The 19,871-nt window shown below is 47.5% G+C and overlaps 1 protein-coding gene across 1 annotated transcript in view; it reads right to left on the bottom strand.

Annotated features, from left to right (window-relative positions):
* LOC138969602 (protocadherin-11 X-linked-like) overlaps positions 1 to 19,871 on the bottom strand; it is a 53,353-nt gene that overhangs the window by 9,511 nt on the left and 23,971 nt on the right. The window contains exons 2-3 of the mRNA XM_070342459.1: positions 8,282 to 8,491; positions 6,932 to 7,061 (exon numbers count right to left, since the gene is read on the bottom strand). Of these exons, the coding sequence (XP_070198560.1) occupies positions 6,932 to 7,061; positions 8,282 to 8,491 (340 nt within the window). The remainder of the gene's footprint in view (positions 1 to 6,931; positions 7,062 to 8,281; positions 8,492 to 19,871) is intronic.

Raw genomic sequence — 19,871 nt, forward strand, 5'->3', positions numbered from 1 at the left:
CACTAAGTCTGTTAACGTTTACTTTGTACACTAAGTCTGTTAACGTTTACTTTGTACACTAAGTCTGTTCACGTTTACTTTGTACACTTAGTCTGTTAATGTTTACCTTGTACACTAAGTCTGTTAACGTTTACTTTGTACACTAAGTCTGTTAACGTTTTCTTTGTACACTAAGTCTGTTAACGTTTACTTTGTACACTAAGTCTGTTAACGTTTACTTTGTACACTAAGTCTGTTCACGTTTACTTTGTACACTTAGTCTGTTAACGTTTACCTTGTACACTAAGTCTGTTAACGTTTACTTTGTACACTAAGTCTGTTAACGTTTTCTTTCTGTCTGTCTTTATTTCTCTTGTCAGACCGTAAAGCGTCAAACTATCCCAAGGACACTCACAGTATACACAAATTCAGTCTTCAAAACAGCAAGTCACAAAGTCACGCAGACTTCTAGCCTAACATTGGAGGGCAATATCTTTCGTTTTTATGGCACTGAAAACTCTTATCCGGTCGTATCAACCACGATTCCGGTACCACCAAAACCAGGAATGCAATTACATGCTGCATGCAAGCCTCATCACGCAACGTATTAGTGAAAACATTCAGCTAAACTGAATCAAGGACAGCGACTGCTTTTCGCCATCTCCGGTCCCACTGTGACAGCAGGTTTAAAGATACCTTCTACACGAACGTGTACACCACCACACAACGTCTGACAAGGACTTAACATGGGAAGAAAGTTTGTTCTCCATTTGGACACATACCAAAATTCAACAGCCTGGCTACTACCTGTGCACAGCGGGATTGTGTGAGTGTCCTGAATAAATGTCACAAATCAACACAAGTTAAGTTGCAAATTATTTTACATTGTAAATCCAACCCAGTTCAAAGAGCTGTCAGACTGTGCGGTTTTGGCGTGCGTGTGCTTGACTGGAAGGTGCTCTTAGAGTGTCCTGAATCTATTTCACACTTGTACAAATTAACACAAGTGTGAGTTGCAAATTCCTTTTTTTTAAAATCCCACCCAGTTCAGAGACTTGTCAGACTGTGCGGTTTTGGCGTGTGCTCAACTGAAAGCTAGGTGCTCTTAGACTGTGCGGTTTTGGCGTGTGCTAAACTGAAAGCTAGGTGCTCTTAGACTGTGCGGTTTTGGCGTGTGCTCAACTGAAAGCTAGGTGCTCTTAGACTGTGCGGTTTTGGCGTGTGCTCAACTGAAAGCTAGGTGCTCTTAGACTGTGCGGTTTTGGCGTGTTCTCAACTGAAAGCTAGGTGCTCTTAGACTGTGCGGTTTTGGCGTGTGCTCAACTGAAAGCTAGGTGCTCTTAGACTATGCGGTTTTGGCGTGTGCGTGATTGGAAGGTGCTCTTAGACTGTGCGGTTTGGGCGTGTGCTTAACTGAAAGCTAGGTGCTCTTAGACTGTGCGGTTTTGGCGTGTGCGTGATTGGAAGGTGCTCTTAGACTGTGCGGATTTGGCGTTTGCTCAACTGAAAGGGTGCTCTTAGCGTATGTAAAAGCCTAAACAGATCTGTGACAGTTCACATGACGGCTAGCACAGGAAGGAGCGTGTCTTTAACTCGCCTTCATTCGGTTCCTACCCGCCACCCCCCCCCCCCCCCCCCCCCTTTCGCCTTGTCCTTCATGCCTTGACGCTATGACAGACAGTCAATTTTCTACCCAGACACGCAGCGGATGAAGGGGAAATGTTTTTGGACTGGACGAAATGAAACAAAGGACCCGTTCTAAAAACCGCCTGATGACAAGAGAAACAGTTTTGCTGTGATTGGTTGGCAAGAGAGAAAAAGAAAGTCTGGTTCTGGAGGCTGTAATGCGTCACGCACTGCGTTCTGCTCAGTCATTGGCTACACGGCTGGTGGCCGTCGCGGTTCGCTGGTTCTGATTGGCCGCGGGTTGTCTTGACGTGTCTTTAATTTGGATAGTGCTGGGGCAGAAATGATGTGCAGAGACAACTAATGACTGAAGGTTTGATTCTAAATGTGTGCTCTGTGTCTTGTCGACTCAACTTGAATACATTGACTTTCCAACAACCCCCCCTCCCGCCCCCCCCCCCCCCCCCCCCCCCCCCATCGGAAATCGTGATATAAATCTACACCAAATAGGTGTGTTTAATTACTGATCCAATTTTCCATTTGATAATATATCACAATATCATAATTGAATAAAGTGTTGTTAAAACCAAATCTTTTTGAATGGAAAATGGAATGCTATCAACAAGAAAAAGTGAAAACTGTGGGGGCAGGGGAGAGTGAATGTATACTCTGGACAGCAGGGGGGGGGGGGGGGGGGTGGGGAGGGAGGAGGCAATAAGAGATAATGAAAGTATTGACACGTTTAATTTTTACGTTTAAAGTTTACACGTGAAGTACTTGTGGAATAAGAAGCGAGAGATCTCTGTTTCCCTTCAGTAAAGCTCAAATATCCCTTGCTTCCATTGCTTTCTAAACCATTGGCAGAATCGTGTAATCATTTACACTTGGGTGAAGAAGATTCACAGAAATTAGGGGATTCGTGTATGACCCATACTGGGATTGAACCCGTTCAAACTTTGTACGAGACGAGTTATCTAACCACTGCGCCATTCTGGCTCTAAGGAAACAAGAACTGACAACAAGACACATCAGTAACCCCAAATGAAAATACCAGACTTCACGAAATAAACATTGAAACTATCTAGCTTGATCAAAAGGGAAATGATCTGATGTTATGTTAAAAATGGACGAAATCTCAAGAACGAGGAGTCGTAACGCAAGCTAACAAACAATTTACAAAGTTGAGTCACGTCTTGGTGCTTAAGAGAACGATCGATTACTCAAGGTAAAAAGAAGAGAGAGAGTTTGTTTGTTTGTTTGTTTGTTTGCTTTACGCGAAAGGCAAAATAACAACATTTAGTCAAGCTGTCGAACTCGCAGAATGAAACTGAACGCACTGCTTTTTTCACCAAGACCACATACTCGTAGTTTCGTCAGTCCACCGCTCGTGGCAAAGGCAGAAATCGACAAGCCACGCAGAATAGTGCAGTAGTGGTCGCGCTGAGCAGGATAACACGCTTGTCTGTATGTCTATTCTTTTTAGCTTACCGAGTTTGTTTTTAATCCAAACATATCATATCTATATGTTTTTGGAATCAGGGACCGACAAGGAATAAGATGAAATGGTTTTTAAATCGATGTTGGAAATTTAATTTTAATCATAATTTTCATATTTTTAATTTTCAGAGCTTCTTTGTAATCCAAATATAACATATGTATATGTTTTTGGACTCAGAAAATAACGAAGAATAAGATGAAATTATTTTTGGATCGTTTAATAAAATGTTTTTTTTAATTACGAGTTTCCGATTTTTAATGATCAAACACATTCATTAGTATTTAAGCCACCAAGCTGAAATGCAATACCAAAGTCCGGCCTTCGTCGAAGATTGCTTTGCAAAAATTTCAATCAATTTGATTAAAAAATGAGGGTGTGACAGTGCCGCCTCAACTTTTACAAAAAGCCGGATATGACGTCATCAAAGGTATTTATCGAAAAAAAGAAAAAAACGTCCGGGGATATAATTCCCAGGAACTCTCATGTCAAATTTCATAAAGATCGGTCCTGTAGTTTAGTCTGAATCGCTCTACACACACACACGCACAGACACACACACACACACACACACACACACACACACACACACACACAAACACACACACACACACACACAGACATACACCACGACCCTCGTCTCGATTCCCCCTCTATGCTAAAAAATTTAGTCAAAACTTGACTAAAGGTAAAAAAGAAAGGAAGAAAAAAAGAAAGAAAGAAAGAAAGAAACGTTTGTTTTTGAATTTCTCGAAAGAAATCGATAAGTGCTGCTTCAAAACAAAAATCAACAGTTTGTTTGGAACGCCAAAAATAATGGTCATACAATTTTTAGAACGTCAAACTGCCTCGAAAAACTTAAGCACAGTTCAAAAACAAACTCACTAAACTACGAAGTAGAAAATAATTAACTTTCAAACTTGGAGCGAAAAACGTGAAGATATATGACAACGTTCGCCATTACATAGCGTAAATGAAACTAATCTTTATTGTTCTCTGTTAATTTTCCTACACAATTACTTGTCTTTTTTTAAGCGAGCGATGGGCTGTCAAGCCAGCATAACTCGATCTTGACACGCCGTATGCCAGACAATTAGTAAGAGTGAAATATCGAACATAATCTCCGCTCACTTTTTTGTTGCCTTAAAGGTACAGTCTTTCCCGTGGAAACAAATCTGCTTACACAATATTATATTTGATGATAAAAGTCGTTTGTTCATTTCTATCCTTGTCATTCTCTCAGGTGGCAGGAGACTGGTTCCGCCTTATTCTCCCTTGATCTATTACACAATCATGTCGTATATAATTATATGCATTTAGAGCGCTTCCCTTTGTGTGTCACTTCTGCTTACAATTATGTATATGCCCAGGCTTTTGTTAAGACCCCCCCCCCACACACACACACACACACACTTAGACACATACTAAAATTCGATAGGGAGAGCAGAGTTAAATTTTGTGTTATAACAATGTCTTAAAAGTCCTTAGTGTTTATCATCAAAATTAAACAAATTAAACTGCTCGGGAAGCAGTCCGGATGTTGATTTTGAGTATGTTTCTAAGTAGAAGGGTGGTCTTATCCCATGTAAAAGCCTAGGAAGATCAGTGTGTAAGCATAACTGGTAACACTGTTAACACTGGCAAGACTGTGCCTTTAATATGATTATTATTCTTTTTTGTGGCTTGCAGCTAAACTAGCTTACGAGAAGAATGCTTGGAAAAAGTAAATGTCACGCATGCAAAGTGCGTTTTTCTTATAATTCTGAAAGTATTTATTTTACGGTGTTCATTTTACAGCTGGTGGTTGATTCCGAGTGAAAGATCAATACATATGCAACCACTCCCTGTGTATGTGGCAGAGAGAGAGAGAGAGAGAGAGAGAGAGAGAGAGAGAGAGAGAGAGAGAGACAGACCGAGACATAGAGATAGAGATAGAGATAGAATAGAGATAGAGATATAGAGAGAGAGGGAGAGAGAGAGAGGGGGGGGAGAGGGAGAGGGAGAGGGACAGAGAGAGAAAGATAGAAAGAAAAGAGAGAGAGAGAGCGAGAGATAGAAAGAAAGAGAGAGAGAGAGCGAGAAAGAGAGAGAGAGAGAGAGAGAGAGAGAGACTCGTGAGAGAGAGAGACAGAGAGCGAGAGCGAGAGAGAGAGAGAGAGAGAGAGAGAGAGAGAGAGAGAGAGGGGTTCAGAGAGAGAGGGGTTCAGAGAGAGAAGGGGAAGAGGGGGAGAGAGAGAGACTCAGACTCAGACTCATAACTTTATTACAAAAGGATAAAGGTTTTAGGCAAAGCCTATTCTTCCAACATTAACAGAAAGGTTGCTCGTAAAGATTCTTAGGGTATCATCATATACATGTCCCTAATCGGTAAGTTACCTGTGAGGACGTAAAGCATCCCATCTAGTCTAAGATTCTTACAATGTTTAATTAACAGGAGCAAAAAAATAAAAATGTATACTTTATATATATATATATATATATAGGTTACAACACGAGTGGTTTTTTATATGGCTTGTATTTCAGTCAAGACCCAGCGGATGAATATCATCGGGAGACACGAGCCTTTGGCGAGTGGCTCTCGATTGATATTCCCGCTGGGTCTTGACTGAAATACAAGCCATATAAAAAACCACGAGTGTTGTAATCTGTATATCCCATTCTACCATCAAACACAAAGTGTAGACTACTAGCGGCACTGTTGCGATCTGTGGAGTGTGAAACAGTGTTTTCAGCGAGACTTGGCCTTTTTGCAACCTTAAACTAAGTGACCGTCGCTGAAAAAATAAAACGAATGAGTGCATCTATAAGTACGCGGTAACACTACTTTCAGACCGTTTAAAAGCTTTAAGTAAAGGTTCATAAGTTGCAAGAAAGTAATGAAGTCGTATAGAAATCCATTTAGTTGAAGCGCACAATTCTTTTGCGTTTCAGGTCGGCGGAACGGGGAAACCGGTTTGGCCCCCATTTGGCTTACTCGACTCGATTCAGAATCGATTCCACGTTGTTTTTTTCGAACGCATTATTATACAATTAGTCTTATTGACAGAGAAGCAAATTTTAGGGAACACATATGTAGATTTAACCATTTGCTCCCTATTTGAAATGTATCTACATGTTTTGCGAGTGTGTTTGCATGAACCTAAACTGGTATGGGTGCGAGGAAAACAGGACCCAAGTCTGTCACCGCCGCTTGATTGCATTTTGAAAGAATATGACTGGATTACGGAAAAATACACACATGTTAAGTTCTTAGATACCTTCATCGCCAATGTGGACTTACTGCAGAGCCAGGCAAAAGAGTAGACTTGCTCGCAAAACACGTGAAACAGCTGATGATAGCGAAGCCCAACCGTGCCAGGTAAGGACGGTCTGACAGATTCTCAAAAGTCGTCTGCTAACGAAGCAAGGGGAGGGTACTCGTGTTTTTGTTTTGGTTCGCTAGCATCTGGTTATCTTGTAAGTTGAATGTTCGTTTTTTCCCACCTGCATTGCTTTCATAATGAAAGAAACGTTTGCTTATTGCATCTCATACATCAGATCAGTTCTGAGATTCATTTTTGCGTGCAACTGATATGGTTTTCTGAGCCGTGCAATACGATTTTGGAACTTCATACAAATGTGTCACATTGTTCGGCGCGAGGTCAAAGGTCGGGAGCAAAGTAGTTCTTCGCCCAAATCGGAATCTGCACTATCATATATTTTTTTTGAGTCCATGATGTATTTATTGAGCTATAAAAATACAACATATATACCCATACTGAAGTAACAGAGACAAAGAAGGGAGGTCATGGGATATATAAAGATACTTTTTTAATGCAAACTTGAACTTACCCGACTCAGGGCCGAGACAGACGCCGGCGTGGCTATGTACGTCATCCTCACTGCTACCACCACGACCACTGTCACTGGTACTGCCTGACGTGTGACTACCGGCATCCTCCCCCTCCGTCCTCACCGTCAACTGCAACAACAACGACAATCATCTGTTAACTGCAAAAACAACGACAATCATCTGTTAGCTCCAACATCTAAGACAATCATCTGTTAGCAGCAACAATAACGACGATCATCTCTTAGCTGCAACAACAACGACAATATAAGTTATGTGTATTTTTGACCAAAATATGACATTTTGCACATATCGAGACAGTCAGTGTTTCCCCAAGACCACGCCAGCGGTCGAGGTGAACAATCACTGTCGAGATCTGTGTAACATTGCTTTATTATATCATAATTATAATCTTCACATTGAATCTCGCGATTTGAAAAAGAACCAGTCTCAGAGCTTGTTAGCTTTGTTTCAACTCGCCGCTGACGAACAATGTCGCTTTAAATGGCGAGGCAAGAAAGCCCGGATCTCCAACTTTCGTCTCTGAATTTTAAGGCCTCCGAAGTTCTACAAAAAAAGGAAGTTCAGCAGACGCAGAGACTTGATTGATTCCTTTCAAACCACTCTGGAACTTTCTGGGCGGCCGAAGACCACTAAAGCTGTGAACAATAGCAGCGTCTGGTTAGCATTGTGAAATGTAGTTAAAGTACTTCTTTACAAGTTTTCGCCTCCGATAAAGTGCTCACAAGTACTAGTTCGTCACTACTCCGTCTCGACTAACAATGCTCTATATTAGATTTCATTTCTGTTTACTATTATCTATCAGTGTGTCTTGTTTCTGTCTGTCTGTGTGTGTGGGTCTCTATGTCTCTCTCTCTCTCTCTCTCTCTCTCTCTCTCTCTCTCTCTCTCTCTCTCTCTCTCTCTCTCTCTCTCTGCCACACACTGACACAGACATCGACACAGGCGGAGAGACTCACACACACAGCATAAACACAGACTCTCTTACACACATCCAGAGAGAGAGAGAGAGAGAGAGAGAGAGAGAGAGAGAGAGAGAGAGAGAGAGAGAGAGAGAGAGAGAGAGAGAAAGAGACAGAGACAGAGAGACAGAGAGAGAGAGAGAGAGACAGATACAGAGAGAGAGAGAGAGAGAGAGAGAGAGAGAGAGAGAGAGAGACATAGAGACCCACACACACAGACAGACAGAAACAAGACACACTGATAGATAATAGTAAACAGAAATGAAATCTAATATAGAGTCAAAACAAACAAACAAACTAACAAACAACAACAGGCTACACGATACAGATCCAACCAACCGACAAAAAACAACAACTAAAGTTGACCTACCCCCGCTGTAACGGGACGCCCGTGTTGCTGTGTCCACGATGGCCCAGTGGGTGAGATGGCGGGCGAGGTGGGGCGGTGGTGGGGCGGACTGTCCGTCATACGGTTCAGCTGTTCGCGCGTCTTGTCCACGTAGTGCACGCGCTTGACCCCCGTGCTGCTCTCTGGCGACAGACTGCTGTGCTGCAGTATGGAGCTGGACGCCTGGGGGCTCTGTTATGACAAAAATGAAATAGTAATAATGAAACGAACGAGACGAAGAAGTAATGGCGACGATGGTGATGACGACGACGATGATACTGATAAAAAGTACTGCTACTACTACTACTACGAAGAAGAAGAAGAACAAGAACAAATAGAACAAGAACAAGAACTCGACAGACAACATCTACAATGAAGATTTATGGTGGTGTTGATCATGAATATGAAAACATGCTAATTACGATGATGTGGTCTTTTTAAAATGTGTTCGGTCTTTGAAAATCAGAAACCCCTTCTCGCGCCCACTCGCCCATCTAACACGCACATTCACAGTAAGAGCCGTGCCCCCCCCCCCCCCCCACACACACACACCTCCCTCAACCCCTCCCTTTCCCATCCCCACCCATCTCCTTAAACCCGCGACCACGAAATAAAACCCTACACTTGACTCCAACATTCTAAAGCCTGGTCCGTTCTTTGCTTTCAAAGCGTTGTCATCAGAGTTCTAAGTTATTGTGCGTGTGTCCTTCCAGTTAGCACATGTGTCGACAAGCGCTGAACAAACGCGGAGCAAAAAATCCGCGGGGGCAAAAACCTTGAGCAAATTGGCTCCGCTTTTTACCCTCGCACCCCCAGACCCTCTACCCGCCATTTGAACTAGGCTCGCGGCGGATACGTCACTTCCTGTATGAGGGATTCCCTACAGGAAAATCAAGATCGTGAACTTGAACTCCTACCCCCCCTGAAGGCATTTGGATATGACTACCACTACTAAGGCTACCCAGTCCTTTTTTTGGCTTTACAACGCGGCCTTTCAGGGCCTCGACCCGACCGTGACTTTTAGAGGACTGTGGCAATGTTGGGGGAGAGGACGAAATGACTTCTCCCTTTGGGGATTGTGTGGACTCTTCATTTGTGATGCCAAACTTTGGAGTGTGCTCGCCACCCCCTCTGGCGGCGAGTGAAACAAGCGAGGACAACTGTGACCGATGCCTGGGGGGGTCGGGATGCCATCATCTCAGTCAACACGGGGGTGTTGGCGGCAGGGTGAGACAGGGGAGGTAACCACAGTGGGCGGCATGTCCCCAGGTTGTCTCCCCTGTTGACGATACACCGACACCTTTGTGAGGAGCGGGGGGTTGGAGTGGACGACAACCACAGCATGCACGTGCTGTTTTGAGGTATGCCGCATTGCCAGATCCTGTCCCTTCTTAAAAACATACGATACCGATACATCGGTGACCTTACACGTACGTATAATTGTTCCAATGCTGATATGTCTGAGTCACCGAGACCAGCTTCATTATCATGATACTTCGTCGTTTCTTTGGTAGTCAAAACATAAGAAATCAAAATACTTGCACGTGACTTCTTCGCACACTTTTGTTTTGCGTGTGAAGTCAGATATTTCACTTTGGAAGAGGGGTTCAAGAAGAGAGCTCTTGGTTTGCTTAGTCGATGTCGTATCTCGTTAATATCGGCAGTGCGCACCAATTTGTTTGTTTATTTGTTTGTTTATTTGTTGCTTAACGTCCAGCCGACTACGCAGAGCCATATCAGGACGAGGAAGGGGGGGATGAAGGGGGCCACTTGTCAAGCGATTCCTGTTTACAAATGCACTAACCCATTACTTGTGTCCCAGCAGGCTTTAGTAAAACTAAATTAATACCTACTGGAAGATTACCAGTTTCCAGTATGTTAAAATAGGCTTAACCTATCTACTGCTGGACTTACATCAGAACACTAACAGATTAAACTATACATGAATCGCGAGACAAGCGGCAAGAGAAGAGATTTTTGGAAAAAATACAGGTGAATGAGCAAGAAGGCAGAAAAAAGAAAAGAATTCATGAAGAAAAAGAGAGCATGACAGGAAAGAGGAACCAAAAATCTACCTAACAGCAAACTAGAAAGCTCCTGCGGTTCCAAAAACAGGAGGGGCCTTTAATTTCATAACCGCAGTGCCCAACTGCGGGAGTGCGCACCAATAATAACTGTTCACCATCTGCTAGTATAATCTTGTTCCGACACTGTACTCGTGTATACTTAAATGCACTGTTTCAAACAATGCAAGATTTTTGTAGATTTATATTTCAATGTGAACGATGAAACAAACACGTTGATGACACGGGTTGTGTCCTTTTAATTAAATGTCAGCTTAACCCGCCAAAACGTATGAGAAGGCAGAATAAGGTAAGGCCTAAAAAAAAAATAGGTGTGGTTACGGTAACCCGACCTACCCTATTTTTAGGGGCCGATCCTATAACTTTTTATTACATTTGTCAAAAAAAAAAAAAAAAAAAAAAAAAAACGAGTGCAAAAAACGCAATGAAAGCGAAAGCGCCCGTGTCGCATACTTATTTCCCTGTCAAGTAGGTTTAATTTGTACACATTTGAAAAAAAAGTTAAAAAAAAAAAAAGTGATTGCCTACCTACCTACCCTATTTTTTTTGGCTATGTTACCGTAACCACACCTATTTTTTTTTTTTGGCCTAAGGGAAAACATTTCAAGTTTTCATGTTTTATCTTCGCAAGAACTAGTCCCTGCAGTGGTTGATACAGTTTTTATGCAGAACCTTGTAGACCCCGATTGATTGTAAATGTCTTTCTTGCTCTGTGGGCTAAATGATGGGCTGAGCCAGTGCCTACAAATTAAAAGAACGTTAAAAACTGGAATACCACAACTCATTTATAAACCCAGGAAATCTGGAACGAAAGCTCTGAAGAGCAGCGTAAGAAGAGGAGCCACAAACGCAGAATCAAAAAGTTCGATCCCATGCAAAATGAATGAACCCGGACTTGGATGAGAAACATGGGTTAATCCACAAGGGAAAATCTAGACAGGTATGGAGAGGACGCGGCGAGACCTAATCACCTGCCTTGTCGTCCCAATCTCATCTATAATGCCCCATTCCCGCACAGCCACAGCAGGCGACCAGCAGCGGAGTAGAGTTCGCCCTTCCGTTGGAAGCTTATTAAACACCTCCAGTACTCTATCATCGCGGTCAGTGCAGTCTTCCCGCCGTCTCTGAGGACGTCTTCCTATCCGTCAGCGAGGACGGTGCTTGGGTGACGTTCTTCGGGAAAAGTTAATTAACTAGGTTACCCTGACCTTTTTTTCCATGATTGATGGCTTGCGCTTTTGCGTGCTGTTCGGTGCGAGAAAGAGGAAAAGAGACGTGGACCTTGCGCATCTTTTTACTGAGGGTAGGAGATTGCGCTCGGCGGGTGGCCGTCGTCTGTTGACGGGTAGAGACGGAGCGGCCTCTTTGAACCTCCCTGAACACGGAAGTGTTTAAAAAGAGCCAAGAAGAAACTCAAAGACATCAGCTTGCAACAAAAGTCGGGTGTTGTAATGTGTGCCAGTAGGGTGCAAATAGCCTGCCAACTAATCTCGGGATGGTGAAGAAAACTGGGTGTTGCAATGTGAAAGAGGACTGGAGAATAATGTCTTTTTCATTCTGATACCTCTCTTCTCTGTTTCTGGTCTTTGTTACCCCTTGTAAATAACTCAATTCATGGGTATAGCGCGACTCTGTTGCTGCTATAGCTATTCCACCGGGAGGAAGCGACCCAAATTTCCCATCGAGGGGACAACAAAGTCATGAAAATTAAAAACTTAATAAAAAAACTATTAAAAAAAATTAAATGAGGACATCTCCAAAATGAAGGAACCCTTCTGTTCTCTCTTTAATTCTCATCTGGACCAAAGTAAACCTGTCGCGTGAGAACATTGTAATGAAGGGACAAATTTGGCTGGTCCCAAGGTTTCACTGTACAGAACAATATATCTCTTTAAGAGACAAACGCTTGCGTGCTCAACTTCACAAAACCCAACAACAGTTCTTACATATATACAGCCTGTTCCAAAAGAAACGCAACCAACCTGTTTCCAAAATCAAAGTGCAAAATTTATTTCGCAAATAATATTTCATGAAGTTACATATTTCATTTTTGGTACATTTCCAAATCACAACATGTGGAATAAAACAGGTTTAACAATAAAAGTGGAAAACAATGACAAATGAAGCACAATTTATGTCCCTTTTCTGACGCAGCTGTCTTTTCTGCGTTTAATAACGGATGTGTCCTCCACCAGCGTTTCTTTTGCAAATAATATTTCATGAAGTTACATATTTCATTTTTGGTACATTTCCAAATCTTTTCATGACCTGACTGACTGCTTGGGCCGTTTGGCCAGCGGCAAGCATGCCAATAGCACGCTCTCTTTCATTTTTAGACAAACGAGGCATTCTGCCGTCAGTCCAGCTGAAGAAGTCACTGCTATTTTCTACTGTATTGCCAGCTCAGTTGAAACTTGAGTTGTCCCTATGTCGTCACGTATGTAACTCCATGAAATATTATTTGCAAAATAAATTTTGCACTTTGATTTTGCAAACAGGTTGGTTGCGTTTCTTTTGGAACAGGCTGTATATACCTTGTACATTGTACCATGCATTTGACAGCACATTTTCTTTGCTGTCCAACTCTTGCTTTCACTTTTATAGATTCGCCTTCGCGCTTATAACTTGTTTTCTTGTCGTCTGCGGCTGAACGGTTCTTAAATATGCATAATATATATATGCGTTGCCACACAATACCATATAATTATCTGCACGTTTCCCTTGCCAAAACACTTGCTTTAGATAACGCCTTCTTGCTTGAGACATGTTTCGTAATCGTCCACGGTTGAACGGTTCTAACGTGTCTTCTAACGGCGTTGCCACTCAAAGGCGTTGAATTGCACGACTCCTTTCAATGCCGCCTTCTCGCTTTTAACTTGTTGTTTCCTTGTCGTCGGCAGTTTTAGTGGGCATACAATTTGCATGGGAATGGTCCCATCTCCCGAGCCCTGAGTCTTAGCACCGTTAGGCTACGGAGGCTATCAGCGCCCGGCGGCTGTGTCCCCAAGCAGTCATTTCTCGGGCCTGCCCTCATGAATTTGGCAGTTGAGGACGCGCCATTAGTGTATCGATTTCAGGACAGAGGCCGGCACGTGAGACCCGGCAATCTTGTTATCCTCGTCAGCACAGAGAGGGAGAGAGACTAGTAGGGGGGAGAGGGAGAAGACGGAGGCAGCAAAGAAAGGAAGAAAAGATAAGGGGAAGGGACGAGGTGGGAGGGAGAGAGAGCGAGGGAGAGAGAGAGAGGGGGGGAAGAGAGAAAGAGGGAAAGAGAGAAAGAGGGAGAGAGAGAGAGAGAGGGGGGGGGGAGAGGGAGAGGGAAGAGAGCTGGGAGCTGGGAGAGAGGGAGAAATAAAAAGAGAGAGAGAGAGAGAGAGAGAGGGGGGGGGAGTAAGAGAGATAAAGATAGAAGAGAGACACAGAGGGAGGGAGATGGGGAGAGTAGAGAGCGACAGAAAAAGGAGGGAAATGAGGGGATGAGGTGTGGGATGGTGTCGACGCACAGCGACATGACAGAAATCAAAAGCTTGCCCACGACCCTGTCCACATCGCGGACGCTTTTTATGGACGCCGCAAAACCTGCCCAGACTGTTAAGGACGAGCTCTCACCAGCTGAGCCCTGTCAGGCTCCCTCTGTGTGTTCCCTCAGCGCTGCTCTCTTCCTGCTGGCTGTGTCGCCCTGTTTCCTGTTTGTTTGCGCAAGATAAATGTCATTTTGTGGTTCGCTTCTAAAGCGCGAATTTTGATTTGATTTTTTGTGTTTTGATTTCAATAATATGTTGCCACCTGAAGCTTTTCTTTGCTTCTGTTTTGCTTTTGTTTTGCTTCTGAAGACATATTTCGTCACCTGCCGCTTGCCTGAAAGGCGATTGAAATAAGCGGATGATGAAAGCTGCTAAAACGTGCACTCAGAGATATTTTTGCACTTGATGAATGAATTCTTCTCGTTCCCTACCTTTTCTATTCTTTTTCTTTTTTGACTCTGCAACATTCGTCTTAATGACAGAGGCGGAAATGGTGATAATGATTAAACCCTACCCCCGCCCCCCACACACACAAATGGGGGGCGAGAAAATAATGGATGCTTGCAAGATTGAAAGAGTGTGTTAAAGTGTTCCCGCCTTCGTGCTCGTGTTTTTGATCAAGTCAGCAGAATGCACAATGACTTCCTTTTTGCAAGAGCAACATAATGGAAAACAACAAAATGTCAAGCAACGCCTGCTTACTAACGAACCAATTAAGCCAACCAAACCATGACTGCCCACTCTTCGTGTCTCAACACATGCTGATATATCAACTGAGAATTCCACTGTGACTTGAGTTGAAATTCAGAGAAAAACATCAACAAATTCATTTCCATCAACGCGCTAAAAAAAATCTTGCCATAACTCAAAAATGCACGGCGACTCGTGCTGTAATTCAAGACAAAAATAAAACGAAAACGGAGTAATTAATATTCACGAGCCAAAAATCTGCCAAACACATCAGATCTCGATCTCTTTGGCCAGGAAGCACGTTCAAGCAAGACCGAACAGCAAGAAATGCAGCGGCCACAAATTATTGTCGTGTTGAGGTGTTTGTGCGTGTGTGTGTGTGTGTGTGTGTGTGTGTGTGTGTGTGTGTGTGTGTGTGTGTGTGTGTGTGTGTGTGTGACTTGTTTGTGGTCGTTGGGTTTTGACTGTGGGTACAGTGGAACCTCCCTTTAAGACCCCCTCCCCCCCCCCCTCTTCTCTCCGACGTCCTGTTGATAGGCTTTGTACATTTACCTCCGATGAAAAAGTGAAAATACTGCGTTATTATGTATCGACCGTTCAATGAATTTATCATACTTTTTAGTCAGCGTCCAGATAATTAAACTCTTGAGTACCAGCCTCCCTCTTGGTTGATTGGTGAATGATTACACTGGTGTTTGATGCAAAAGCTAGAAACAGCCGTCTCGTATTTCACTGAACGACCACGAACACGCACTCAAAGGGAAACGTTTGCCTGACACTATCCCCCTCCTCCCTCCCCGTTTGTCTGACACTATCCCCCCTCCTCCCTCCCCGTTTGCCTGACACTATCCCCCCTCCTCCCTCCCCGTTTGTCTGACACTATCCCCCCTCCTCCCTCCCCGTTTGCCTGACACTATCCCCCTCCTCCCTCCCCGTTTGTCTGACACTACCCCCCTCCTCCCTCCCCGTTTGCCTGACACTATCCCCCTCCTCCCTCCCCGTTTGTCTGACACTACCCCCCTCCTCCCTCCCCGTTTGCCTGACACTATCCCCCTCCTCCCTCCCCGTTTGCCTGACACTATCCCCCTCCTCCCTCCCCGTTTGCCTGACACTATCCCCCTCCTCCCTCCCTGTTTGCCTGACACTATCCCCCTCCTCCCTCCCTGTTTGCCTGACACTATCCCCCTCCTCCCTCCCTGTTTGCCTGACACTATCCCCCTCCTCCCTCCCTGTTTGTCTGACACTATCCCCCTCCTCCCCCCCCCGTTTGTCTGACACTATCCCCCTCCTCCCTCCCTGTTTGTCTGACACTATCCCCCCTCCTCCCTCCCCGTTTGCCTGACACTATCCCCCTCCTCCCTCCCCGTTTGCCTGACACTATCCCCCTCCTCCCTCCCCGTTTGTCTGACACTATCCCCCTCCTCCCTCCCTGTTTGCCTGACACTATCCCCCCTCCTCCCTCCCCGTTTGCCTGACACTATCCCCCCTCCTCCCTCCCCGTTTGCCTGACACTATCCCCCCTCCTCCCTCCCCGTTTGCCTGACACTATCCCCCTCCTCCCTCCCCGTTTGCCTGACACTATCCCCCTCCTCCCTCCCCGTTTGTCTGACACTATCCCCCTCCTCCCTCCCCGTTTGCCTGACACTATCCCCCTCCTCCCTCCCCGTTTGCCTGACACTATCCCCCCTCCTCCCTCCCTGTTTGCCTGACACTATCCCCCTCCTCCCTCCCCGTTTGTCTGACACTATCCCCCTCCTCCCTCCCCGTTTGCCTGACACTATCCCCCCTCCTCCCTCCCTGTTTGCCTGACACTATCCCCCTCCTCCCTCCCCGTTTGCCTGACACTATCCCCCTCCTCCCTCCCCGTTTGCCTGACACTATCCCCCTCCTCCCTCCCCGTTTGTCTGACACTATCCCCCTCCTCCCTCCCCGTTTGCCTGACACTATCCCCCTCCTCCCTCCCCGTTTGTCTGACACTATCCCCCCTCCTCCCTCCCCGTTTGCCTGACACTATCCCCCCTCCTCCCTCCCCGTTTGCCTGACACTATCCCCCCTCCTCCCTCCCCGTTTGCCTGACACTATCCCCCCTCCTCCCTCCCCGTTTGCCTGACACTATCCCCCCTCCTCCCTCCCCGTTTGCCTGACACTATCCCCCTCCTCCCTCCCTGTTTGCCTGACACTATCCCCCTCCTCCCTCCCTGTTTGCCTGACACTATCCCCCCTCCTCCCTCCCCGTTTGCCTGACACTATCCCCCCTCCTCCCTCCCTGTTTGTCTGACACTATCCCCCTCCTCCCTCCCTGTTTGCCTGACACTATCCCCCCTCCTCCCTCCCCGTTTGCCTGACACTATCCCCCCTCCTCCCTCCCTGTTTGTCTGACACTATCCCCCTCCTCCCTCCCTGTTTGCCTGACACTATCCCCCTCCTCCCTCCCCTTGCCTGACACTATCCCCCTCCTCCCTCCCTGTTTGCCTGACACTATCCCCCTCCTCCCTCCCTGTTTGCCTGACACTATCCCCCTCCTCCCTCCCCGTTTGCCTGACACTATCCCCCCTCCTCCCTCCCCGTTTGCCTGACACTATCCCCCTCCTCCCTCCCCGTTTGCCTGACACTATCCCCCTCCTCCCTCCCTGTTTGCCTGACACTATCCCCCTCCTCCCTCCCCGTTTGTCTGACACTATCCCCCTCCTCCCTCCCCATTTGCCTGACACTATCCCCCTCCTCCCTCCCTGTTTGCCTGACACTATCCCCCTCCTCCCTCCCTGTTTGCCTGACACTATCCCCCCTCCTCCCTCCCTGTTTGTCTGACACTATCCCCCTCCTCCCTCCCCGTTTGTCTGACACTATCCCCCTCCTCCCTCCCTGTTTGCCTGACACTATCCCCCCTCCTCCCTCCCTGTTTGCCTGACACTATCCCCCTCCTCCCTCCCCGTTTGCCTGACACTATCCCCCTCCTCACTCCCCGTTTGTCTGACACTATCCCCCTCCTCCCTCCCTGTTTGCCTGACACTATCCCCCCTCCTCCCTCCCTGTTTGCCTGACACTATCCCCCCTCCTCCCTCCCTGTTTGCCTGACACTATCCCCCTCCTCCCTCCCTGTTTGTCTGACACTATCCCCCTCCTCCCTCCCCGTTTGTCTGACACTATCCCCCTCCTCACTCCCCGTTTGTCTGACACTATCCCCCTCCTCCCTCCCTGTTTGCCTGACACTATCCCCCCTCCTCCCTCCCTGTTTGCCTGACACTATCCCCCTCCTCCCTCCCTGTTTGTCTGACACTATCCCCCTCCTCCCTCCCCTTGCCTGACACTATCCCCCCTCCTCCCTCCCTGTTTGCCTGACACTATCCCCCCTCCTCCCTCCCTGTTTGCCTGACACTATCCCCCTCCTCCCTCCCCGTTTGCCTGACACTATCCCCCTCCTCCCTCCCCGTTTGCCTGACACTATCCCCCTCCTCCCTCCCCGTTTGCCTGACACTATCCCCCTCCTCCCTCCCCGTTTGCCTGACACTATCCCCCTCCTCCCTCCCCGTTTGTCTGACACTATCCCCCTCCTCCCTCCCTGTTTGCCTGACACTATCCCCCCTCCTCCCTCCCCGTTTGTCTGACACTATCCCCCTCCTCCCTCCCCGTTTGCCTGACACTATCCCCCTCCTCCCTCCCCGTTTGCCTGACACTATCCCCCCTCCTCCCTCCCTGTTTGCCTGACACTATCCCCCCTCCTCCCTCCCCGTTTGTCTGACACTATCCCCCTCCTCCCTCCCCGTTTGCCTGACACTATCCCCCTCCTCCCTCCCTGTTTGCCTGACACTATCCCCCCTCCTCCCTCCCTGTTTGCCTGACACTATCCCCCTCCTCCCTCCCCGTTTGCCTGACACTATCCCCCCTCCTCCCTCCCTGTTTGCCTGACACTATCCCCCCTCCTCCCTCCCCGTTTGTCTGACACTATCCCCCTCCTCCCTCCCCGTTTGCCTGACACTATCCCCCCTCCTCCCTCCCCGTTTGTCTGACACTATCCCCCTCCTCCCTCCCTGTTTGTCTGACACTATCCCCCTCCTCCCTCCCCGTTTGTCTGACACTATCCCCCTCCTCCCTCCCCTTGCCTGACACTATCCCCCTCCTCCCTCCCCGTTTGCCTGACACTATCCCCCTCCTCCCTCCCCTTGCCTGACACTATCCCCCTCCTCCCTCCCTGTTTGCCTGACACTATCCCCCCTCCTCCCTCCCCGTTTGTCTGACACTATCCCCCTCCTCCCTCCCTGTTTGTCTGACACTATCCCCCCTCCTCCCTCCCCGTTTGTCTGACACTATCCCCCTCCTCCCTCCCTGTTTGTCTGACACTATCCCCCTCCTCCCTCCCCGTTTGCCTGACACTATCCCCCCTCCTCCCTCCCCTTGCCTGACACTATCCCCCTCCTCCCTCCCCGTTTGCCTGACACTATCCCCCTCCTCCCTCCCTGTTTGCCTGACACTATCCCCCTCCTCCCTCCCCGTTTGCCTGACACTATCCCCCTCCTCCCTCCCCGTTTGCCTGACACTATCCCCCTCCTCCCTCCCCGTTTGTCTGACACTATCACCCCTCCTCCCTCCCCGTTTGCCTGACACTATCCCCCTCCTCCCTCCCTGTTTGTCTGACACTATCCCCCTCCTCCCTCCCCGTTTGCCTGACACTATCCCCCTCCTCCCTCCCTGTTTGCCTGACACTATCCCCCTCCTCCCTCCCTGTTTGCCTGACACTATCCCCCTCCTCCCTCCCTGTTTGCCTGACACTATCCCCCCTCCTCCCTCCCCGTTTGCCTGACACTATCCCCCTCCTCCCTTCCCGTTTGCCTGACACTATCCCCCTCCTCCCTCCCCGTTTGTCTGACACTATCCCCCTCCTCCCTCCCCGTTTGCCTGACACTATCCCCCTCCTCCCTCCCCGTTTGCCTGACACTATCCCCCCTCCTCCCTCCCTGTTTGCCTGACACTATCCCCCTCCTCCCTCCCCGTTTGTCTGACACTATCCCCCTCCTCCCTCCCCGTTTGCCTGACACTATCCCCCCTCCTCCCTCCCTGTTTGCCTGACACTATCCCCCTCCTCCCTCCCCGTTTGCCTGACACTATCCCCCTCCTCCCTCCCCGTTTGCCTGACACTATCCCCCTCCTCCCTCCCCGTTTGTCTGACACTATCCCCCCTCCTCCCTCCCCGTTTGCCTGACACTATCCCCCTCCTCCCTCCCCGTTTGTCTGACACTATCCCCCCTCCTCCCTCCCCGTTTGCCTGACACTATCCCC

This window comes from Littorina saxatilis, linkage group LG6 (genome assembly GCF_037325665.1).
Source record: "Littorina saxatilis isolate snail1 linkage group LG6, US_GU_Lsax_2.0, whole genome shotgun sequence".
NCBI classification, from domain to species: domain Eukaryota; kingdom Metazoa; phylum Mollusca; class Gastropoda; order Littorinimorpha; family Littorinidae; genus Littorina; species Littorina saxatilis.